We start from the raw sequence: 25,318 nt of genomic DNA on the forward strand, positions 1-25,318 counted from the left end.
AAGGGCACTAATGCCACTCATGAATGCTCCACCCTCATGCCCTAAGCACTTCCTGAAGGTACCACCTCCAAACACCATCACATACAGTGTATGGTTTCCACATAGGAATTTGGGGGAGTTACAGGTATTCAGCCCTCAGTAGGCTCCTTCTTGGAGTGAAGTCTTCTGAGAAGAGGCATTTGAGCTAAACCCTGAAGGCTGACATTCCAAATAAAGGGACGAGGATATGCCCAGATACCAAGGCCACAAAGTACAAGGAGTGTTTGGGGAATCTCAGGAGACCATTTTAGTTCAGACACAGAGTTTCAACCAATTTTACACTTCTGGATAAAGAATTTGAACTTTATTTCTTAGGTAATAAGATGTCCATCGATAGTTTTAACCTAGAGATACTACACAATGGGAGCTTAGAGCTCAAGAAAGTTTTCTGGTTCCCATAAGTATGATAGTGTACAGTTAAATCCACAGAAAGGGAGAGCAAGATAAAGCTGAGCTTCCTAACCCAGGTCTGGGAATCACCTGGGGGTGTGCACGTGAAGCTCAGAAACTGCATACAGTATTTTCGTGAGAACCTCCATACTTTCAATTTTTCAAAGGGTCGGCCCCTACAGGTTTAAAGTGCACTAGCAAAGAGAGAAAATCAGCATGCTCCTTCTCTTCCCCCAAACCTGGAGGGAGGTACATCCCATCTGGGGGTCAGCAAAACTAACCCGAGGAAAGTCTGCTAGGTCAGACTTAAGTGGCAGTTCAGGTTCCTAGTGGGATGACCTGGAGAAGATGTGGACACCAGAAGGGTCCTGTCACTATACAGATTCTAGCTGATTTGGTCCTGCTTCCTAGCTGGATGCTCTGCTGGGGAGGGAGCTGGTACCCAGCCAGAAGGTGGTACCTAGCCAGAAGGTGGCACCCAACCAGCTTGGGTACTCCAGCATCTTTACTCATATGGACTTGCCGCTGATTGCCAGGAGCCCAGACCCTATCTCTCAAGGCTCCGCCCCCTGGCCCTGCGCGAAGCAGGACGGGAAACCAAGATGGACGCTTCCATTTGACTACCTTTCCTGAGCGGGGAAACTTACGCCCGCCGTCCTCAGTTGCTGCTCGCTCTTCAGCAGTGGGGGAAGGAGAGGGAATGAAAAGTTGCAGCGGCGGAGGAGTCCCGGTGAACGACTCTGCTGTTGCCCTGGGGGCGCAGCCAGGGCTCGCTGCGCCTGACGCGTCCTGAGTTACTCAGGTAAGGGCCCGCTCGGCAGAGCTGGTGATGACCGCGTGTCCCCTAACTCTCGCACACTACCTAGCCTGGTAGCTCGGAACCGGAGAGAGGACCGGGAGCACGGGCGTGACATGTCCTGTGGGCTGGGGTCTGCGGTGCACCTTGCCGCGTCTCCTCTCTGGCCTCCTTCCTTAGCTAAAACGCGGTGTTCAGGTGCTGCGTCTGCTCCCCGATTGGCCCCTTCCCTTCGGACAGGGTTTTCTGAGGCCCAGGTTCTTAGTCTGTTTTTTTCACCCACCCCTAGACAGGCCGAGGAAGCTCTGCCCTTTTGCGGAGACTTAACTCTGGTGTGCCTTTGGGTTTCCGCTTGAACGAGCTTTGTGGTTACCTTTGGCAGGGTAGTTTTTGTTCCTAGCGAGCAATGCAGATGTCCTGTTTTTAACACATCAATTTAATACAGTACTTTTATATGTAGCTCCTGATGTTGTTCCTGGTACACATCAGTTTGTGGTGCTGTACAAGTATTCAATATATTGCCTTAGCACAAAATGATGTTGTACTGTGAAGATAATTCTATAATACTTTTGTAATTTTTCTCTCAAAAGTTTTAAGATGTTGGTTATCCTGTTGACTAAAATTTAGGAAGACCAGATGATTTTTTGGGAGGGTACATTTTATTAGGTACTCTTTCAGGCATGTCCCAAGTTTAAGTGGTCTCAGTACTGACTTCTCGGAAGGAGGAAAAAATGTCATGATTGTAACATAACAGTTATGTCAGAAATACCATTTAATTCATAGCAAAAGTAATTGCAGCTCTAGAGGAGCTGCATAGGAACCACAGAGGCTTTGAGATATTGCAGCCAAGAAACCTACTGGTGCCACAAAGACTTCAGAGGAGAAACTAAGTCAAATTAAACTTTTCATTGTAAATGCGTTCCAAACACTGTTTTTAATGGTTGTCTACAGTGCTGACATGAATGTTTGTTTTGATTTCTGTATTTGAGGATTGCAGTTTAACTGTGAAGCCATAATCCCCCACCCTCTTAAAAATACATGTTTATTGATTTAAGGGGGAGGGGAGAGTAAGATAGAGGGGGTGACAGAGACAGAGACATACATGGATGTGAGAAACATGATTGGATGCCTCCCATCATGCCGAACTAGGGATTGATCCTGCAACCTCTAGGTAGTATGTTCCCTGACCAGGAACAAACCCCCAACCTTTTGGTGTATGGGATAATGCTCCAATCAACTGAGCCACATTGGCCAGGGCACAAAACCCTTTTCTTATATAAGTGTTGTCTTGGAGACAAAACTGGCACCCACCTTATATGCCACATTATATAGGGTCAGAATTTGACTGCTGGGCATTGCATATAGAAATGGTTTGGAAGCAGAGGGCCATATTTCCACCCACAGCTCATCCAGTTCTTTGTGCTAATAAACTGAACTCTGATATGTTATGATAATTCAAGGCTAGGACTCATAAATTTTCAAACAAGCAGGACTGTCCCATTGCCAGAGTTACTTTATTTGTGCCTTGATGTTTGGACCAAAAATTGGAATTGATTGTAGTTGTATGTTTGGGTGGATTGGAGCTCAAGATTACTGATGACATTTGATAGTTTCTTAAAGCTGGAAGTAGTTTAACTTTTGATGAATTAGAAGTCATATGTGGTTTTTGTTCATTTCAGTATGCCAGTGATCTTTTAGGTGTGCTTTTGAAATGAGGTTCCAGCATCTGAACAGAAATGCCCTTAACGTTGAGAGCCATTTAGTATAAAACTTGTCCAAATACTTCAGTGTAAAGTGTGGAGAAATTAGTGTGTGGTATAGGTGTTGTGGGACATAAGTGCTTGTCTGAACCCAGTAGTTTCCTAGGGTGTTAACTGTTAATTGTTGATTTGTCTGCAACTAAAATGTAACTGTAATGTTAGTTGTGTGATGCTAATGTAACTGTAAAATGATAACTGTGATTACCTGAAAAATCAGAGCTGGTGCTCCCTTTGATGTTATGATTATGTGTATATATATATAACATTATGCATAGGATTGTGTGACACTTATCCAAGGATTAATGACTGTTCTGTAACATTTTATGGTATTTTTCTTCTGACTTTGACTCCAACAGCTGACCATAGTGTGTTTGAATTCTTTTAGAAATAATGTTGATATCTGGAACCCATGTCGAACTTCTATGAAGAAAGGGCAACAATGATTGCAGCTGGGGATTTGCAGGAATTTGTTCCTTTTGGTCGAGACCACTGCAAGCATCACCCTAATGCTTTGAATCTTCAGCTTCGTCAGCTTCAGCCAGCGTCTGAGTTATGGTCTTCTGATGGTGCTGCTGGTTTGGTGGGATCTCTTCAGGAGGTTACAATCCACGAGAAACAGAAGGTTCTCTTAAGATTCTCAGTTTTGTTTTTGAAATGTAGAGAGACGTGATCTACTTGTAATGTAAGGCTATTAGATACAACTGAGAAATGAGTTTGGTGATGGTATTTCCAGGGTAGAGGTTAAGATTTGGTAATTTTATTCAAGGCTAAAATAATGATCTTACTGTATTATGGTGTCATAGCTGTTAATTAGACATGTAACTCATGGACTTGTAATGAGAGTTACTATCATTCAGGTCCATTTTAAACCTCTTTTTCCACTCAGTATGTGAGGACCAGATTTCATGTTATTTGATGGTTAAATAGTAGAGTTAGAAATGGTCCCTACTGCTAAAAAGTTCCATGTTCATAGAGAAGAAAAGAAATGCCACGTGAGTAGATACAGTACTAGTTTTTAAATAGGGGAATGACATGTAAGTGTGTGTCAAAGTCGGTGGTTCTCATCTTACTCTGTTTTCATAGTTTGGGATACCAAAATCTCAGGGAGGGGAAGTCTGCGTAGTCACAAATCTAAACCTTTCTCTGCCTTGTTCATTTGACAGTTGGGACAAGGGAAGGAAGGTGAATGGATGTGCATTTGTGAAGCAGGGAAATCTGCATGGTGTATATAAGCTCCCGGTGTCCCGTGTGCACCTCACTGCTTTCTCTTCACCCCTCCCCCAATATGCTTATTATTTCTTTTTTGTTTCCCAAACATGCTGGTTTAATTTTTATATATATAGGTCAGGTATAAATTTTGTTTGTTTACAGTTTTGGCAGCATAATATGGTAGTACAATATAAAACATTTAATATAGAGAATTCTTGAGCATAATCACGGAGTCCTGTAAGATACCTGATTCATACACCCACACCCCCCACTCTGTTAACAGTCAGTGGCATCAGACCTTTTAAGAGTTGGGCTCTACTGAGTCTTACTCCACAGGAAAAAAGAGAGAGTAGGAGGATTGTATTTGGATGGCTGTTTGATTTTAATTAATAAATCTTGCTCCATACTGTTGAAAAAGAAATAAAAACAGTGCTTGAACATGTCTTACATATGTAAATTTTGAAGGAAAGCTGGCAGTTAAGAAAAGGTGGAAGCGAAATTGGAGAAGTGGATTATGATGAGGAACTCTATGTGGCTGGAAATATGGTGATCTGGAGCAGAGGAAGTAAAAGCCAGGCCTTGGCTGTTTATAAAGCCTTTACAGTTGATAGTCCTGTTCAACAGGTGAGTTGATCGGAGTTTTAGTATTTGATTGATCTTTTTTTTTTTTTTTTTAAACAAAGCTTTTGCTTGAAATTTAACAGAAATGATAAAAACAGCATAATGATCCCAGAACTGGGTGTACATTTTTAACATGTGGTGAAGATAATGCTGGGGAAATAAAAATTTCATTTATTTTCTGTATCATCACTTTTTTACACTATTGTTTGTTAATTTAAAGGAAATGTTTGAACATTCGAGTAACTTGGTTTATTATTGTCAATAAAAATTTATAAGACATTAAGGGTACAAAACTAAATTAACACATGATTATATTTCATTGGGAAGTATTAAATAAATAAAAAGCAGGTTCATTATAAAAGAGTAAGAGAAAGGAAAAAATCAAACTTACTGTCATTGTACTTGGCTGTTAAACTTTATTCTAACAATTAGTGACTAAAGGGATAGAATTAACTATTACTCGTTCAGCTTTTTTAGGAAGACATGCAGGTTTATTTCCAGCTAAAGAAGGAAACCATTATTTAAAGGACATTGCCAGCTAATAAATATAGAAGGAATGGTAGAATTAGAAAATGACCATTTTGTACCCTTCATTGTGATCACTGGTTCAGACAAGGTTTGTAAATAGATAGTAATGCTATTGGGTGACAGGTGTTAGCATGGCATGAAGGTGTCACCCAAGATGAAGGAACAAATACATCTACTTTGAAGCTGCGTGGTGTTCTCCACCTCAACAACGTGATGGGTTTGCCACCACTCGTAGGGAACAAAGGAATGTTCTTATGTACTTACAGCTGTAATGCAGCATGAAGACATGATGTCATCTACTCCATTTTCTTCCCAAAAATATTTGACATGAGTATGTAAACCTAACTTTTAGTTACAGGAAATATGGGGAACCCTAGAGAATCAACTTGTAAAATCTCATGAGTGGGTGGAGGTGTAGATGAAACAAGAATACCCAGAAGTCGATAATTATTGAAGCTGGCTGATGGGGACTCATTATGTTACTCTGTTTGGTTTATATGTATTTGAAATTTTCTGTAATTTAAAAAAACAGGAAAAAACACCATGAGGAACAATGAGACAAATTCAGTATTGGGCAGCGGTCTACATTCTGTCTCTTTAAGGAGTCAGTCATAGAGAGAAGAAAAAACTAGATTAAAAGAGACTAAAGGGACATCACCAAATGTGGTATTTTTTACACCTTGTTGAATGAACTTTGAATCCTGGTTCTTGAAAATCGGCTATACAAGACATTGTTAGGGGAAATTCGAAAAAGTTGCAAATGGATTGAATATTAGGTGATGTTAAAATTTTTCCCCCCTCAGGCAGGTTGATGGTTTTATGGTTGGTTATATAGGAGAAATATTTGTTTTTTGAAGTGCACAATGAAGTGTGTAGGGGTGCTGTGTCATGGTGTAGGCGGTTTTCAGGCACCTCCCCCACTGCAGTCCCCACACGCACACAAACGCACATGGGCAGCTGCGGCAGAAAGTTAGCAAGTGTTAGAGCTAGGTGAAACAGGGGTTCCCTATACTCTTTCAACTTTTGTTACTGAAAATTTTTAGAATAAAAACTGGGAGGGGGGAAATGAATACATTTATAATAGTCGAATTAATCATTGGGCTATTGACAAGATATTTTAAGGCTTTTTGACTCATTTAAGCCCCTTATTGGTAAACAATGAAAATCTTGGTACCTAGACACACTGCTTTTTGCTTGTTTCCCCATTACCTGTTTCCTGGTGAACATTGTGCTTTTCTAACAGTGTACTTGGAAAGATAAACTGAATTATTCTTAAACTTGAGGACATGTGTAAAAGCATTTCTGTCCAGGAGTGTCGAAGCAAGTGATTGTTTTGATGATAATTTTCCCAGCATAACCATATAGTTGGTATAGATATGAAAAGTGACACATGAGAACAGGGACTCAGATAGCTGAGCACCAGTATTCATAGCAGCGTCATTCATAATAGTCAGAATTGGAAACAACCCCTGTGTGTCTGGACAGTTGACTGGATAAACAATATGTGGTATATGCCTATGATGAAATATTGTTCAGCCTTTAAAAAAGGAAGGAAATTCTGACACGTGCTACAACATGGCTGAACCTTGAGGATGTCACACCAGATGCAACATAGCAAACACTGATTACACCTTTGTGAGGTACTTCGAGTAGGCAAAGTCATAAACACAGTAAGCAGAATGGGAGTGGGTCAGGGGTGAGAACCGGGAAGTTACTGTTGAACTGGCGGATTCTGTTTGGGATAATGGGAAAATTCTGGAAATGGATAGCAACGCGATTGCACAACTTTGTGAATGTGCTTAATGGCACTGACTTTGTGAATGGCACTGATTTTGTGCAGCTCCAGGTGGTTAAAATGGTAAATTTTATGTTATATATATTTGTCACAATTGAAAAAGACCCATAAAGTGCCATTAAATAATTTCAGTAAGCCATAAGCATGTCAGTGAAAACTGAATGGCTTTTCCTAGGTTGTATTTTGTAAGGTGAAAGTTAGTTTGGAAAAGTTAGTTTTTTAAAGATTTTTCTAAAGTGAGGATAGGAATGTCTAAGAATGATAAGGTCATTAAGTAAGTCTAGAGATTATAAAATGGCTCTTCTGATCATTTTTAGCTTATTTAGCATGTAGGGTGAAATATAGGTTGAGCCACTGTTTGAAGTCACTTGTACTGCAAGGCTTCTATGTAGTAGATTTAAAAAATTTTTGGCTTTTCATAAAATTTATTTGCAAACATAGCTTATATTAATTAGTGTAATTTATAATATTAATTAGTTTAATTTTTTTCTTTTTTTATTCCTATAGTGAATGCGTTGAGCTGATGAGGAGACAGTTGTTATGTAGATATCATAGTTATTATTTAGATACCCTTAGTTAATAGGTTATTATTTAGATATAATTTTCTTAAGTAAACATTTTGTTTTAATTTTAGGCATTGTGGTGTGACTTCGTTATATCACAGGATAAGTCTGAAAAAGCCTATAGTAAGTTTCTTTTTGAAATTTTATTGCACTTTTTGATTCCAAATATGTATCTTATTTATTTTGTTGTTCAAAATAAGTAACTACTAATAGTGGTTTCGCCTAAGCATTTTTATGTTGTTCATTAAAGAACTTGTGTGGTTGGGAGTTGTCATTTGTGATCGTTGGGATATTTCTGAAGAAAGACCTCCCCATAATCTTACTATGCCCTTGCTCGTAGGCACTGCTGCAGTGGAAAAGTGTATGTGTGTGCTGCAGAGCTCCTGCATCAACGTGCACAGCACGGAGGGGAAGGATTACATCGCGTCCCTGCCTTTTCAGGTGAACCGGAGTGTTTCTTGCTTTTGCATTTGGTTGGAGATTGTTCTTGCTTTAACTGGTTTCAGAAATATTGCTACTTTTCTGTCTTATGGTTAATCTGGATGTTATTTTTACTCAAAATAACTAAATTTAGTAACTTTAGATGCTTACCATTTTTTCATTCTTCGCATAAACAGTAAATTAGTGGAGTGAATTATGAAGTCTTTCCTGAGGGTATTTTTTCTGTTGAAGTGATACGTAGGAAATCCTTTCAGTTATACTAAGCACATGATAAAATTGGTCTTTATCCTGCTTCTCAGCTTTTTCATGCCTAGTGCTAATGTTAAAGTTTTATCACACTGTCACTTTGGTGCTGATATTTGCTGCCCCGGCAGGAAATTGAGATTTAATTCTTTCTTAGACTTGATTTTGTCTTACACTTGCTTGTTAAAACTGCTTTTTAAAAATATTGTAGTTAATGATCATATTATTTTGTAAAACTCTTATTAAACTGGAAGAACATCTGGTGTTTTATATTGTTTCCTGAAAACATGTTATGAAGAGTAGCTTCTTTTACTTCTGTTTTTCCCACCCTTTTACCGGGCAGGTTGCAAATGTTTGGCCCACCAAATATGGATTACTGTTCGAACGAAGCAGTTCTTCACATGAGCTACCTCCAGGTCCACCCAGGTATCCAGTTTACTCAGTTCAGAATATCGTTACTTGGGCTTTTTGTGTTGGTTCTGAGGTGAAATTGTTTCCCTAAGAGTTCGGGATGATGATAACTTCCATGGTAACAGCACAGATCTATGCCATTTTCTTTCATGTCAGTGTTACGCACTCCTGACTTCTGCTCCTCACTTGATATGGAATCATGTACAGCCTTTGCCTCCCAGTTGTAAAATTGAACAAACATACGGCTTTCTTAAAGATAACAATACTCGGTTCTAAGCTCTACCATCTTTTTATTGTGCTACTTTGGGCAAATCATCAGAGCTTTCTTGGCTTTAGTTTCATTATTTGTTACAGAAATACTATCATTTACCTCTTAGAATTTATACAGGATTAAATGAACTAAGGTATATAACCTCTGTCAAAGGGCTTAGTATGCATTAGAAGCACAAGAAATGGTAGGTGCCTATTGATAGTGTGTCTGCTGTCTCTGGAATCAGTTATGAGCTCACTGAAAGGCAGTGCCTATCACAGTGTAGTACATGTAGTAGATAATATGTGTTTAGAAAATGACTTGCAGATTTTAATTTCTTTCTGTGTTTAGATAGAGGGCCTGTTTCCCCTCCACCCCCTTTTTTTCAACCAGTCCTTAAAAACATGCAGCATCTTTATTTTCTTGAAGTTTTTTTTGGGTAGAGACTTTATTATTTTTCCTTTTTTAAAAATTTATTTAATTATTGTTCAAGTACAGTTTCCTGTTTTTTACTCCCATCCCAGCCCACCGCCCCCAGTGCTCCCCACCTCCCTCCCATTTCCACCCCCCCACCTTGGTTTTTGTCCATGCGTCCTTTATACTTGTTCCTGTGAATTATTCCCTTTTCCCCTGAAATTCTCTCCCCTCTCGTCTCTGTCAGTCTGTACTGTATTTCAGTGTCTTTGGTCATATTTTGCTTGCTTGTTTGCTTTGTTTAGGTTCCTGTTAAAGGTGAGATCATATGATATTTGTCTTTCTCTGCCTGGCTTATTTCACTCAGCATAATGCTTTTCCATCCATGCTTTTGCAAAGGATAGTAGCTCCTTCTTTCTTTCTGCTGCATAGAATTCCATTGTGTAAATGTACCATAGTTTTTGGATCCATTCATTTACTGATGGGCACCTAGGTTGCTTCCAGCTCTTGGCTATTGTAAATTGTGCTGCTGTGAACATTGGTGTGCATAGGTTCTTTTGGATTGGTGTTTCAGGGTTCTTAGGATATACTCCTAACAGTGGAATTGCTGGGTCAAAAGGCATACTCATTTTTAGTTTTCTTAGAAAATTCCATACTGTTTTCCATAGTGGTTGTACCAGTCTGCAATCCCACCAACAGTGACCTAGGGTCCCCTTTTCCCCACAACCTCTCCAACATTTGTTGTTTGTTTATGATAGCCATCCTGACCAGTGTAAAGTGGTATCATTGTGGTTTTTATTTGCATGTCTCTGATGGCTAGCGATATTGAGCATCTTTTCATGTGTCTCTGGATCCTCTGCATGTCCTCCTTGGAGAAGTGTCTGTTCAAGTCCTTTGCCCATTTTTTAATTGGGTTGCTTGTCTTCTTAGAGTGGAGTTGTGTAAGTTCTTTGTGTATTTTGAAGCTTAAACTTTTGTCTGAGGTGTCATTGGCAAATATGTTTTCCCAAACAGTTCGTTCTTTTTTTATCTTAATACTGTTTTCTTTAGCCATGCAGAAGCTTTTTATTTTGATGAGATCCCATTTGTTTATTCTTTCTTTTATATCCCTTGCTCTAGGGGACATATCAGTAAAAATGTTGCTGCGTGAAATAGCTGAGATTTTCCTGCCAATGTTCTGCCCTAGGATTTTAATGGTGTCACAGCTTATATTTAAGTCTTTTATTCACCTTGAATTTATTTTGGTGTATGGTGTAAGTTGGTGCTGAAGTTTCATTTTTTTGCACGTAGCTGTCCAGTTCTCCCAACACCATTTGTTGAAGAGGCGATCTTTACTCCATTTTATGTTACTGCCCCCTTTGTCAAATATTAATTGACTGTAGAGAGTTGGGTTTATTTCTGGGCTCTCCGTTCTGTTCCATTGGTCTATGTGCCTGTTTTTATACCAGTACCAGGATGTTTTGATCACACTAGCCTTGTAATACAGTTTGGTATCAGGTATTGTGATCCCTCCTACTTTGTTCTTCTTTCTCAAAATTGTAGTTGCTATTCGGGGTTGTGTATGGTTCCATATAAATTTTTGAAGTGTTTGTTCTTATGTCTGTGAACTATGCCATTGGTACTTTAATAGGTATTGCATTGAATCTGTAAATTGCTTTGGGTAGTATGGACATTTTGATGATGTTAATTCTTCCAATCCATGAACATGGTATATGTTTCCATTTGTTTATGTCTTCCCTGATTTCTTTCTTCAATGTTGTATAGTTTTCTGCATACAGGCCTTTTACCTCCTTAGTTAGGTTTATTCCCAGATATTTTATTTTTCTTTTTGCTATATTGAATGGGATTTTTTCCTTGATTTCTGCTTCTGCTGATTCATTGTTGGTATACAAAAATGCCTTTCATTTCCAGATATTGACTTTGTAACCTGCTGTTTTGCCAAACTGATTAATTAGTTCGAGCAGTTTTTAGGTAGAGTCTATAGGATTTTCCATGTACACTATCATGTCATCTGCAAACAGTGACAGTTTTGTTTCCTCCTTTCCGATTTGGATGCCTTTTATTTCCTTTTCTTGTCTGATCGCTGTGGCTAAAATTTCTAATACTATACTATATAGTATAGTAAACTTCTATACTATATTGAATAGAAGTGGTGAAAGTGGACAACCTTGTCTTGTTCCTGATCTTAGTGAAAAAGATTTTAGTTTTTGCCCATTGAGTATGATGTTGGCTGTAGGTCTCTCATATATGGCCTTTATTAAGTTGAGGAATGCTCCCTCTAGTCCCACTTTGCTGAGTGTTTTTAACATAAATGGGTGTTGTACCTTATCAAAAGGTTTTTCTGCATCTATTGATATGATCATGTGATTTTTGTCTTTGTTTTGTTTATGCAATGTATTACATTTACTGATTTGTGAATATTGAACCATCCTTGCATCCCTGGGATGAATCCCACTTGGTCATGGTGTATGATCTTTTTGATATATTGTTGGATGAGATTTGCAAATATTTTGTTGAGGATTTTAGCGTCTATGTTCATCAGCGATATTGGCCTGAAGTTCTCTTTCTTTGTTGTGTCTCTGTCTGGTTTTGGAATTAGGATGATGCTGGCTTCATAAAAAGAATTTGGGAGTTTTCCATCCTTCTGGATTTTTTGGAATAGTCTGTGAAGAGTAGGGGTTAGCTCTTCCTTAAATGCTTTGTAGAATGCTCCTGTGAAACCACCTGGTCCAGGGCTTTTGTGTGATGGCAGTTTTTTGATTACTGCTTTAATTTCATCTGCTGTTACTGGTCTGTTTAGGTGTTCTGCTTCTTCTTCATTGAGTTTTGGAAGATTGTATTTTTCTAGAAATTTGTCCATTTCACCTAGGCTTTCAAATTTCTTGGCATACAGTTTTTCATAGTAATTTCTTACAATCCTTTGTATTTCTGTGGGGTCAGTTGTAATCTCTCCTCTTTCATTTCTGATTGTGTTTATTTGTGTCCTCTCTCTTCTTTTCTTGATGAGCCTACTTAATGGCTTGTCTATTTTGTTTATCTTTTCAAAGAACCAGCTCCTGGATTCATTGATCCTTAGGATTGTGCTTTTAGTCTCTATGTCATTTAGTTCTGCTCTGATCTTGGTTATTTCCTTCCTTCTACTTGCTGTGGGCTGTCTTTGTTGTTGTTCCTTGAGTTCTTGTAGGCATGGGGTTAGGTTGTTTGTTTGAGATGTTTCTATCTTCTTTAGGTAGGCCTGTATTGCTATAAACTTCCCTCTGAGGACTGCCTTGACTGTGTCCCATAAGTTTTGGGTTGTTTTGAGTTTATTTTCATTTGTTTCCAAAAACTTTGATTTCTTCCCTAATTTCATTCTTGACCCATTCATTATTTAATAGCAGACCATTCAGTCTCCATGATTTTGGGTGTTTTGGGGTTTTTCCTTTGGGGTTGGTTTCTAATTTCAGTCCCTTTTGGTCAGAGAAAATGCTTGGTATGATTTCAATTTTCTTGAATTTGTTGAGGCTCGTTTTGTGTCCTATCACTTGGTCTATCTTTGAAAATATTCTATGTGCATTTGAAAAGAACGTGTATTTAGCTTCTTTGGAATGAAGGGCTCTCTCTGTATATATCAGTTAAGTCCATTTCATCTAGGGTATTGTTTAATGCCATAATATCTTTGTTGATATTTTGTTTGGTGTGTCTGTCCATTTTTGTTAGTGGGGTGTTAAAATCCCCTACTATAATTGTGTTGCTGTCCATATCTTTCTTTTTTTTTTTTCAAGGTTGCATAATACGAGACCAATATTAAAATCAATTTTATTCATATTTAAACTGAAAAACTTCTGTTTGTGATAGCATCACACAGCATAAAATACTCTGTGAAGTTACATCTTTAAAAAACACCAATTTAGTTTTAAAAAAATCGCTAGAGGTTTTTCTAGCAACCACCATGGGTCAGACTTTTAGTTGCGTCTCCAATACCAAAGTCTCCCAGACTGGAGTCCTGCGTCCCGATTTTCAAATAGCTTCTAAATTTTCTTGCATTATTTAAAGTTGCTTCTTTTTAAAAAGCTCAAAACCTTCCCTGCTCGTGTGAAGAGGTGTTTTATACTATCTGTGATCCGGCCCAGCTCCATATCTTTCTTGAAGTCCTCTAAGATTTTCTTTATGTAGTTGGGTGCTCCTATGTTGTGTGCATATATATTTGTGAAGTTAATGTCTTCTTGGTGGATTCTTCTCTCGAGTATTATGAAGTGACCTTCTGGGTGTCTCTTTATGGCCCTGTTTTTGAAGACTATTTTGTCTGATGTGAGTATTGCTATCCCAGCTTTTTTTTCTTGTCCTTTTGCTTGGAAAATTTGTTTCCAGCCCTGTACTTTTAGTCTGTGATGGTCTTTTGTCCTGAGGTGGGTCTCTTGTAGGCTGCATATGTGTGGGTCATGCTTTCTTATCCATTCATCTATTCTATGTTTTTTGATTGGAGCATTTAATCCATTTACATTTAAGGATATTATTGATAGGTACTTATTCATTGCCATTTTTGTACCTGTGTTCCTCTCTGTCTCTCTCTTTTCCTTCCTTTCCTTAAAGGAGTCCTTTTAGTATTTCTTGTAGGACTGGTTTGGTGGAGGCGTATTCTTTTAGACTTCTTTTGTCTTGGAAGCTCTTTATTTGGCCTTCTATCTTGATTGAGAGCCTTGCTGGGTAAAGTAACCTTGGTTGCAGGCCTTTGGTTTTCATTAGTTGGAATATTTCTTGCCATTCTCTTCTTGCTTGGAGTGTTTCCAGTGAGAAGTCAGTAGCTAACCTTATTGGGGCTCCCTTGTATGTTACTTCTTTTTTCTCCCTTGCTGCTTTTAAGATTCTCTCTTTGTCTTGGAATTTTGCCATTTTAATGATGCTGTGTCTTGAAGTGGGCCTCTTTGGGTACCTCTTGATTGGGACTCTGTGTTTCCTGGATTTGTGTGATTTTTTTTCTCTCATCAAATTAGGGAAGTTTTCCCTTATTACTTTTTCAAATAGGTTTTCTATCCCTTGTTATTCTTCTTCTTCTTCTGGTATCCCTATTATTCGGATATTATTACGTTTCATATTGTCTTGCATTTCTCTTAATCCCTCTTCATTCTTTCTGAGCCTCTTTTCATTTTCTTCCTCTTTCTGGGATTTTTTTCCTACTTTGTCCTCCAACTCGCTGATCCGATCATTTGCCTTATCGATCCTGCTTTTGATTTCTTCCACTGTGTTCTTCAGTTCAGAAATTGTATTCTTCATTTGCTCTTGTCCCTTGCTGATAGTTTCTATTTTCTTTTTCATGTTGATATAGTTTGCAGTGAGTTCATTGTAGCGCCCCTGTAATTTCTGGTAGCTCATGGTGAGCTCTTTGAATTTCCTGATAACCAGTGCTTTGAATTCAATGTCTGATAGTTGACTTGCCTCCATTTCATCTAACATTCTTTCTGAGGCTTCCTCTTTTTCTTTCATTTGGAGATTGTTTCTTTATCTTCCTGTTGTTTGTGAGACTCTTCTTATTTGCCTCAGCTTCTTAAATTGATCTGTTCTGGGTTTGTGGTGTATACGTCTGTGGTAGAATACCTGTGAAATTCAGTGGTGCAGTCTCCTTCAGGTATCTTGATGTTCTCCGCTTCCAGCTACTCGTGTGTGTGTGTGTGTGTGTGTGTGATCAGTTGGAGGGGGAGGCAAAATGGTTTATGACAGTGAGACAGTATTTTATGATATTTACAGTCACAGCCGGTAGAGAAGAGATAGAAGATCTTTAGGCCATATATAGTGTTAACTGTAATCTTCAACCCAATTTGCAACTTTTAAGAAAGGAAGGACAAAAGATAAGTCTGTTGTTGGGGAAGGAAGACTTGTGAATTGGATCTAGAAAGCAGTGAGGTTCCGGGCGGTCAGATTTTGAGGTAAAGTGAGAGGTAATAGTAAACAGGTGTAGCGTGTGAGCAAATAGAGTTGATCACTACAGTAATAGAATTCAGGAGCCTGTAAAGTGGGCTAAGATTGGGAGATGTGTTGTGAAGTATTTACAGTTGTATAGAACAGCTATTATTTACAATAATATCAGAGCAACAATCATATGACAGACTCTATGTGATCTGGATAACATGAATAGGGGGTATAGAACTTTGGGTAGTGTGCTAAAGGAAAACAAGTGGCTTGAAGTATAGAAAATTAGCAATACACTGTGGAGGAGAGAACAAGGGAAACCTGTCAAATAATACAATATAACCAGCCAAGACTAAGAAGCCTATACAGAAAGAGGAGGAATACAAAGATACTATTAAAATCTCAAAGAAGTAAGAATAATGAAAAAAATATGCAGCAACTTGTGGCTTCTCTGCTATAACAAAGTGAAATTTGTCTCTCTGTCTCTACTGTTGGGATGCCCCCTCTTTGGGTCCCACTCTGGTCTCTTCGAAGTTCCCAGTTGTTTGTATCCCTTGTGGGTAAAAGAAAACAAAGCAACAAACAAACAAACAAAAAAGGCAGGAGAAGGGAGGAAAAAGCAATCAGTTTGGAAAGAAAGGAAGGAGTAAAACGGGGAAAAAGAAAGAGGAAAAAAGTATTGAAAGATAAAGCAATAATAAAATTAAGAAGATATAAGATTACTAAAAAAAAAATTACTAAAGAAAAAAAAACATCCCTTGTTGGTTTCAAATTGTCCAAACCGGGTTTTCTGGTTACAGCAGGCAGAGGGTCAATTGGTGTGGTTTTTCTGAGAGTGCTCTCCCAAGAGCTAGCCCGGCGCCTTTCCCCTGCGCTCCACAGGGCGATCTGGGTTCTTTTCAGAGCACCTTCCCCAGGGGTCCTTTCTGTGGGCAGGGTGCAGGCCCGCATGTGCCAGCCAGGCTGCTGGACTGGGGTGTGGGCTCCCGCCTGCCCACCAGGCTGCCTGGGTCCAGTGAGATCTGGTACGATCCTTCCCAGTTCTATGGGGGACTCAAGTGCTTCCTCCCTCCTCGGGATCACTGCCAGGCTGGGTGGGAAGCAAGCCAAGCTGCTGTCGCAGGAGAACACCTCAGTCCACTTTCCAAAAACACTTCCCTAGAAAGCCTGCCTCTCAGTCTAGCCCAATCCCCAGCCAGATTGGTGACAACAATACGTCTTTCAATTCTCCCAGGCTGGTGACCACAGAGTCTGCAGTTGAACACGGCCCTTTGTCCTCATTACCCTCTCTGTAAACTAAAGCAGACAGGTTTCTGCCCAGTGTTGCCCAGCCTTGCTTAGAAGGGGAGGGAGGGAGGGAGCTGATGACCCAGCTCTCTCCTGAGGACCCTCCAGCAGGCCCAAGGCTCCCAAAGAGTCTGCTGTAGACCCGCCAGGTGCCGGGGCTCCTGAAGAGTCTGTGGCAGGCGCCCCCGGCGCTGGTTGCAGAGTGAAGCCTCTAAACCCCGATCGAGGCCACCAGGCACTGGCCGAGGGCGCCGGCCGCTGCTGCTGCTGCTGCTCTTGTCTTTACTCAGGTCCCCAAGACCCCACTGACCTGCCGCTTTCTGGTCCTTCCATCACAATCGCTGGCCTCTTATTGTCATAAATGCTGGGGAACTGTTGGTCGTTTCCGCTGTTCCTCAGTAGATCTGCCAGGATTTTCTCCCATGTGTATGGGAAATGGAATCCACTCTGTCCTACTCGCCACCTTCCCAATCATCCTATTTTCTTGAAGTTTTTCTTTTCTTTTTTTAAAAGTGCATTCCTGTGTAAATAGGTGTAGGAGACAACATTTTTTCTAGCTTCCAAAGACACATTGTTGCTAAGGGAGGTTACAGAAAGAGACTACCTTATTGCCCATTACCCCACTGGTTCTGTAATGTCATGACTGCTGTTTACAGATGGTTCCTGGGCTGTACTGATTTTCCACTGCATGTGTGTCTGTTTCCTGCATAAGAGGAGATTTCTAGGAACGAAATAGAAGATACAGTGAAAAACACTAAGTAGAAAGTTTATAGGGTTTCTTTTTGGGAGGTAGTTTTCTAGTTGCTTGTGTAATCTGGAGAAGATTTTTTTTTTTTGCAAGGAAGGTGCAAAATTTGTGCATAAATGGATTTATCTTCTCTTGATTGATTATTTGGTTGTTTGTTACTAGAGAACCTTTACCAACTATGTTCAGCATGCTGCATCCACTAGATGAAATAACCCCACTTGTTTGTAAATCTGGAAGTAAGTGTATTTTTTATATAATTTTTTTCATAGCTTATTTTTTGTATTTGGGGGAGGGGAGAAAATGAAGGTGCTTATAAAAATTTGACTTGCTTTATAAAAATAATAATTTAAGCATTTTACAAAAATAACTTTTATATTATGAAAATAGTTCATGTTAAGGCAAGAACTTCTTGCATACCATGGTATTAACTGTTTTAGTAGTTATTCTTTCCTAAAAATAAGGCCTATAAGTGGATCAGGATTACTGATGTTTGCTAACCTAGCTGTAGAATGATTAATAAGTAACTGATAGATGAATTAAAATTGTTTATTTATTTTTTTGAGAAAAATAGGTTATTAGACCTGTACTGTGTAAATTTTAATATTTCATTTTCCCTGTTCCTCTTAAGCTGATTTACTGGGGCTCAGAATTTTTAATATTTGTTACAAGTATTTCTGGATGTATATTTAAAAATTTTCAGTGTGTCCAAACATGATAAGTAATTGTGACTAACAAGAATAGAAAGTTTAAAAAAATTTATATGTTTTACTTTAAGACTTTATTGCAAGCATGAATGATATTTTAAGATATCACTGAGGTGCTTATCTTCTGTATCAGGGCTTGGCAAACCATAGCCTATGAGGCTTAAGTGCTAAGAATAGTTTTTACCTATTTAAAGGAAGTAGAAAAAACAAAAATGATTATGGAACAGAGTCAGTATGTGGTCCGTAGAGCCTAAACTAGTTACTCTTCGGTCTTCTACAGAAAAAATTTGTTGATGATTCTGTATTAATTTGGTAGCAGTTACAGACAACCCAGATAAACATGTTAGCACCTGTGATTGAATTGCACGTGGCCATCATTGATCATGTTTTTGAATAATATTTAATGACCTTGGGAATTGCTTACTCATAATGCTAAATAAGATACAGAACAATACAGAGTGATTTTGATTTTGTAAAATTGTAAGTATATATACCTATAGGAGAAAAAACTAGAAGGAATACTCCCTGATGTATTAGTAGTGACTATTTCGAGATGATGGTATTATGAGCAATTTAAATTTTATTTTTTATAAAATATTGTAATAAAATAATTGTATGTTTTTATTTGCTAATTCAGCTGAGAGGGGAACATTTAGGGTGCTGTCAGGTAGAGACAGAAAAGTCAATTCATGGTATATAGAGATAGAAAGTCATAAAACTCACTAGGAAAGCCTTATTTTGTATGTGTAATCAGCAAAGTAGAAATAGGTATACTGTTCAGTACTGTTTGAATGGTTATTGTAGAGGACAGATTTCATACAGAAGAAGGGAACCAGTAAGGAAGTCAAACTTGGCAGAAGAGTTCATTGAAATTGATAAATAATTTAATTATTGAAGGATTCATGGACCTTTTATCTGTGGCTGATTAATGATGGATCAGCACAAATCTTTACCTTTTAATTGTGTATTTGTGAAATTGAAACTGGTAACACTCTCATCTTTAATGTATTTTGAGGAATTTAGTGCCCAAAGTAAATTTATTAACAATATTGGGTTAATTAATTAATATATTAATGGATTTTTATGTCGTAATTGGCTTGGTTTGTCTTGATCTCTAGGAATTGTAAGAAGTCTTTTTATAAAGAACAGTTTCGTTAAGTTCATTGTTCAAAATCTCATCATTTCTGTTTCTTCATTAAGGTCTTTTTGGTTCATCACGGGTGCAATATGTTGTAGATCATGCAATAAAGATAGTTTTTCTCAACACTGATCCCTCCATTGTAATGACCTATGACACTGTTCAGAATCTGCATTCTGTGTGGGTTCTTCGGAGAGTCAAAGCAGAGGTAAGGATAAAGTGTTGTTAATACTGAAAACCTTGACATGTTTTGTGAACTAGATTGAGCTTCTGAGGCAAAAGAAAGATTTGTCTTTAATAACTCAAATCTACCCTGAATTCTCACAAGGAAATTACTTTACCCTTTTCATCTAATAATTATCTTTTTCTCCCCCTTCTTATAATTTTGATTTAAGGAAGAAAATGCTGTTTTAAAATTCTCTGAGCAGGGGGGAACTCCACAGAATGTGGCCCCTAGTAGCTCCCTCACGGCACACCTCAGAAGCCTCTCTAAAGGAGACTCCCCCATGGCCTCGCCTTTCCAGAATTACTCCTCCATCCACAGCCAGAGCCGCTCGGCCTCCTCACCCAGTCTGCACTCGCGCTCTCCTTCGGTCTCCAACATGGCGGCCCTCAGGTGGGACTCTTGTGTGCGGCGTCTCCTCTCTTACCAAGACAGCCCAAGAAAAGCATACCCCTTTCAAAACTTTCTCTAGTTTGGGGGCACTTAAAATTTCTTTTGCCAGCCCCTGACTATTTTTGAGGGAAGACAGCCATTATTCTAGTTGTCTTAGTAAGACTTGCGGGTCTACTGTGTTACCCTTTTCAGCAAGTCATATTTGGAGGCTGCCTGTGCTTGCCATAAAATTGGTTCTCTCATTTGTACCACTCAGTGGCTGTAGTTTGATGAATATTGGTTGTAAAAATACTTCAGTACTTTAATTGGCATTATTTTTTTCTTCTTGGCTGTCTATCTGTCTTTCTAGCTATCATCTTATATATTGATATAGAAATACAGTTTTGTTGGTGTGCATATGTGAGTATATAGGAACATAGTTGAGGCTTTTTAAAAAGTCTTCACCTGAGGACGTGTTCACTGATACTGGAGAGAAAGGAAGGTGGGGGGAGGAGAGAGAGCGAGAGAGAGAGAAAGAGAGAAAGAAAGAAACATCACCATGAGAGAGAAATACCTATGTGTTGCCTGCTGTATGCTCCCTCCCTGGGGGTCAAACCTGTAGCCTTTCGGTGCATGGGATGATGCTCCAGCCCACAGAGCCATCTGGCCAGGGCCAGTTTAGACCTTTGAATGATATAAGTGGTACATTTTTTGAAGCAGCAAAAGAAATAATTTTCACTTTTAAAAGGAGGTAGTCTAAGAAGAATTGGAAATCTTTAGAGTATAGTAAAACACATTAACATGAAGTAGTTATACTCTTCTAAGAAACTGTTTTTCTGACTGGGCTTGTGTCATGGGTGCTCTTCGTACCCAGAAATTTGGAAGATGGTGCTGGAAAGTATGGGATGTCATCCTGCATCATTGTGTGATGCCCTCTCTCTCTTTATTTTGCAGTCGCGCTCATTCCCCTGCCTTAGGAGTACACTCTTTTACGGGGGTGCAGAGGTTCAGCCTGTCGGGCCATAATCAATCTCCAAGGAGACACAGTATTTCTCATTCTCCAGAAAGTAATTCGAATAGCTCTTTACTTGCACCAGAAACAGAGCCAATTGTTCCAGAACTTTGTATTGACCATTTATGGACAGAAGCAATTACTAATATAAGGTTTGGAATTTTTTTAAGGTTTTATTTATTAATTTTTAGAGAGGGGGGAAGGGAGGGAGAAGGAGAGGGAGAGAAACGTCAATTGCGTGGTTGTCTCTCATGCACCCCCTATTGGGGATCTGGCCAGGCATGTGCCCTGACTGGGAATTGAACCCGGGATCCTTTGGTTTGCGGCCTGAGCTCGATCCACTGAGCTACACCAGCCAGGCCATATTTCTATATTCAGAGGAAAATGTTGCTAAAAGTCTTAGAAGATATTTGGTATTTTATTTAAACTTCCTTTTAGTATATTCAGTTGTTAATGCTTATAAAAATACATAGTGTGTTAAGGCCATCTGTTTCAGTAGAGGACATTAATGTATTAAAGTGATCATAAACATTTTTGTCATTTATTTTTTTAATTTAGTAGTAAAATAATCACTCAGATTTGAGGTGCTTGATGGTAATGGGAGAAATAATTTATTTATGTAGATTAGGAAACTTGGGATTTTGTATCATTTTAAGAAGTGTTTTAAAGTTTTTGAGTTGGGGGAGAGGGATAAAAATTTTTTGTTAAAAATAGTTTTTGAGTATCGGCTGTTATTTTATTTTTAATTTTTCTTGAAACATAGTTCAGAGCTCTGTTTTATGTGATCTTTTATAAAATTTCCTCCTTAATGATTTGTTCATGAATTCAGCTAATCCCAGTTCAGTTGTAGGGGCTAGTCACTATGGGTTAGCAGGCAAATTAGTCACTTCCCTGTCCTCAAAGAGACATGGGAGGATGATGACACAGGAGACATGGCCTGGTCTGCTGGTGGGGCTTTGGGAAAATGGAGAAAGCACAGTGGGCAGAGGGCATCAGAACCTAAGTTAAGGATAAGTCTGTGGTGTGCTCAGCTACAGATGTGCTCACCAGGGTAGAGAGAGAGATTACCTTTAGGGCTATTCCCTTTGATGAGAGCTGTAAGAAGGTGCTTTGTGTATGGGTCTAAACTCAGGGAAGAAGATCAGAGCAAAGAGAGGTGCTTGGAATTTAAGGAGTATGTAGAGGTCAGGTTCCTGGATGGCCTGTGGATGAGCTCGCAGTTACAGGGCATCTGGTAGCCCTCTGGAACTGTGCATTGTAATTGTGTATATGTGTAGTGTATAGGCTTTTTCCTAAGGAGAGAGTTTTCACACTCCGTAAAGTCTCAAAGTGGGTCTGTGACCACCATACAATTAAAACCTGGTGTTGTAGAATCAGAAGAAGGGTAGGGACTGAAGTCTTGGAAACTTAAAATTTTGGGGGTGAAAAGAGAGAGAAGAGACAAAACAACGAAGCAAGAGAGGTCAGATAGGAGCAGCAGCAGGAGAGAAATATCATGGAACTGAAGAGCCTTTCACAAAGAAAGTGCGAGCATTGCCAGGTGCTGGTGAGGTGTGGTATCAGAGGTGAGTTTAGAGAGGAGATACGTGGAGGGCAGTGAGTTCACCGGTGACCTTGGCCAGAACTCTTGGGGAGAAGAATGGTGGAATAGAGTGGGGGACAGGAAGTAAATGGGGCTGAGGAAGGGAATGTAGACCTAGAGTCTGTCTTAAGGAGTTTGCTTTTGAAAAGGGGTGAGGATGCATAGCTTGCCAGATGGAGGCTGTGGATCAGCGAAGAGTATTGTTTATGCGCACCTATTTAAAGAAAATTTGAATTCATGACTAAATACCTCAGTGTCTCCAAAAAGTAAGGGTAGTTCCTTACCCAACCACAAAACCAGCGTTACACCCAGCTGATTAATATTCAGTCCATCTTTATGTTTTAAGACTTTTATCTTAACATGAGAGAGTAGGTTTTATTTTTAAAGATTGTATTGATTTTTAGAGAGGAAGGGAGGGAGGAAGAGAAGGATGGAGACATCCATCTGTTGCCTGTCATATGTGCACCAACTGGGTACCGAACCCACAACCCATGGATATGCCCTGACCAGGAATCAAACGATGAGATTTCACTTGTGGTACACACTGACCAACTGAGCCACACCCATCAGGGTGAGAGAGTGGAGCATACCCAAAGGAGGGAACGTGTCCAAAATACAGGGAAGAGGAAATGACTGTGGACAAGGAACAGCAAGGATCAACAGTGGAGAGATTAGCCTGGGGGGAGAAAGAAGGCCATGTTTATCAGACACAGACGGGGTGTTTGTGCCAGAAGGCAAATACCCGTGAGTCTGTCTTAAGGAGTTTGGATGCAGAGGCAGGGTAGAGGATAGGTCGCTGAAGGAAAGTTGAGATGGGAATACAGTGTTGAAGTAGCTTTTCTGTTTTTGTTTCTCATATCTAATAAAAAAAAGTTCTACCCTTAAGGGCCTTGCTGTGGTAAGTTGAATATATTGCACATCAGGTTTTACATCTTTTTGGTCTTCTGTACCACTCTAGGAAGAGATCTTTGGGAATAAGAGGTATGGATTGAAAAATAGTGAGGAAATAGAACCTGATATGAGAGCGAGGGAGAAAAGAGATAGGAGGGGGCATGGTGTAAAACGCCTGAGCCCTTCAGCCACGGAAGGCATAGGGATTCAGGTCTGCATTTACTTTAGTAGTTGGTGACTTGTGTGACATGGAAGTAAAAATTTCATTGATGTTGATTTAACTTACTGTGATATTCCCCAAAAGAGCCGTGGAGTGGGCTCAGAATCAAAAAGCTGAAAGAAATCTCTGATCTTGAAATTCAAAGCCTAGAAGTGTTTTTGGGTCTTCAAGGTTATTGGTTGTCCCATGTAGTTTTTAGGTTTCTTGCAGAATATTTTCAAAGACTTTTAATAATTACCATGGTATATTTTTGAACCAGTGCTGACAGTTACTTCTTAATGTATCTATTGTAGAGAGAAAAATTCACAGGCCTCAAAGGTGTTCATTACATCTGACTTGTGTGGGCAGAAGTTCTTGTGCTTTTTGGTGGAGTCCCAGCTGCAGTTACGGTGCGTGCATATTCCTGTTGATTCTGTGTAAATGACGTAGGGCCTCTTTGTCTTTCTTTTTTCCCTCCTTCCTCCATCCTTAGTAGCATTATTGAAATAATTTACATACCATAAAGTTAACATGTACAATTAAACCACTTTTAGTAAATTTACAGAGTTGTGCAGCCATTACCACAATCCAGTTTTAAAAGCTTCTCTCATCTTGAAAAGCCCCCTTGTGCTTGATTTGCAGTCAGCCTCCTTCACACCCCTAACCTCAGCGACCGCTCTGTAGGCCTTTGGTCTTCATGGATTTACCTTTCCTGGACATTTTATAGAATCATACAAAGTGCAGTTTTTTGTGGCCAGCTTCTTTCACTTAGGTTACATAAGGTCTGTGAGAACCAGCCATGTCTTAACACATGCTGAGTGTTTCATTCCTCTTCTGTGCAGCAGTCCGTAGTGTGGGTGCATCATGCCTGGTCTCTCTCTCATGAGTTGATGGACATTGGGTCTGTTTTCATTTTTGGCCTTTGTTAGTCATAGTGCTAAAAACATTGGAGTTAAAGTCTTTGTGTAGACATACACGATTTATTTTTCCTTGGGTAGATTCCCAGGAGTGGGATTGTTGTGTCAATGGTAAATTCATTTTTAACTTTTTAAGGAATTGCCAGACTGTTTCCAAATAGGCTGCACCATTCATTTTACATTGCCACCACCACATTTGAGGTTATAGTTCTTTCTTCTTGACAAGGTTGGGTGAGAAGTGTTTTTATTTTATTTTATTTTTAATTTAATTTATTTTATTGGGTTGGTGAAAAAGTTTATTTAGTTTTTTTGTATAAAATAAAATGTTACAGAAAATTTTTCATTTTCACCAATAACTGTATTGATTTGAGTACGTTGGCTATCTTCCACTATTGGCTTCTAGCGGGTAGAGGCCAGGGGCGCTGCTAAGCACCTTCCAATGCAGAAGACAGCTCCACAGCAAAGAATTATTTGGCCAAAATGTCAATAGTACCATGAAACTTCACAAACCACTTTTTACACATTTGATCAGTCACAGCACCTTCTCTATACACTGCACAAATCTTTTGCATTTCAGTTCTGTTTTTACCTTTTTTGAAGTAATAAAGCATAATACACTGAGTATATTGCATATTTTCTTCCATCTTTAATATTAAAATGGCTACACAAAAATTCACCTATTTTGGTACATTTAAAAAAATATTTATTTATTTTTAGAGAGAGAGGACAGGAAGGAGAAAGTGGGAGAGAAACATCAATGTGTGGTTGCCTCTCATGTGTCCCCTACAGGGGACCTGGTCTACAACCCAGGCATGTGCCCTGACTGGGAATTGAACCGGCAACCCTTTGCTTCACAGGCCTGTGCTCAATCCACTGAGCTACACCAGCCAGCGAAATAT

At 39.2% G+C, this 25,318-nt stretch overlaps 1 protein-coding gene across 4 annotated transcripts in view; it reads left to right on the forward strand.

The window, feature by feature from the left end:
- Positions 1 to 1,025: 1,025 nt before the first annotated feature.
- The window catches only part of ANAPC1 (anaphase promoting complex subunit 1), a 122,670-nt gene continuing 98,377 nt past the window's right edge, over positions 1,026 to 25,318 (forward strand). For all 4 annotated transcript variants that reach the window (XR_008391481.1, XR_008391480.1, XM_053664556.1 and 1 more), the window contains exons 1-11: positions 1,026 to 1,231; positions 3,371 to 3,607; positions 4,660 to 4,818; positions 7,773 to 7,824; positions 8,042 to 8,142; positions 8,729 to 8,811; positions 17,544 to 17,617; positions 19,286 to 19,431; positions 19,619 to 19,839; positions 20,773 to 20,982; positions 23,817 to 23,912. Coding sequence is in view for 2 of the 4 variants with exons in the window: in XM_053664556.1 (XP_053520531.1) it covers positions 3,395 to 3,607; positions 4,660 to 4,818; positions 7,773 to 7,824; positions 8,042 to 8,142; positions 8,729 to 8,811; positions 17,544 to 17,617; positions 19,286 to 19,431; positions 19,619 to 19,839; positions 20,773 to 20,982; positions 23,817 to 23,912 (1,355 nt within the window). In the remaining 2 variants the exon portion in view is untranslated. The remainder of the gene's footprint in view (positions 1,232 to 3,370; positions 3,608 to 4,659; positions 4,819 to 7,772; positions 7,825 to 8,041; positions 8,143 to 8,728; positions 8,812 to 17,543; positions 17,618 to 19,285; positions 19,432 to 19,618; positions 19,840 to 20,772; positions 20,983 to 23,816; positions 23,913 to 25,318) is intronic.

Source organism: Artibeus jamaicensis, unplaced genomic scaffold, assembly GCF_021234435.1.
Source record: "Artibeus jamaicensis isolate MK-2021 breed Jamaican fruit bat unplaced genomic scaffold, CSHL_Jam_final contig_384, whole genome shotgun sequence".
In the NCBI taxonomy this organism is placed as follows: Eukaryota; Metazoa; Chordata; class Mammalia; order Chiroptera; family Phyllostomidae; genus Artibeus; species Artibeus jamaicensis.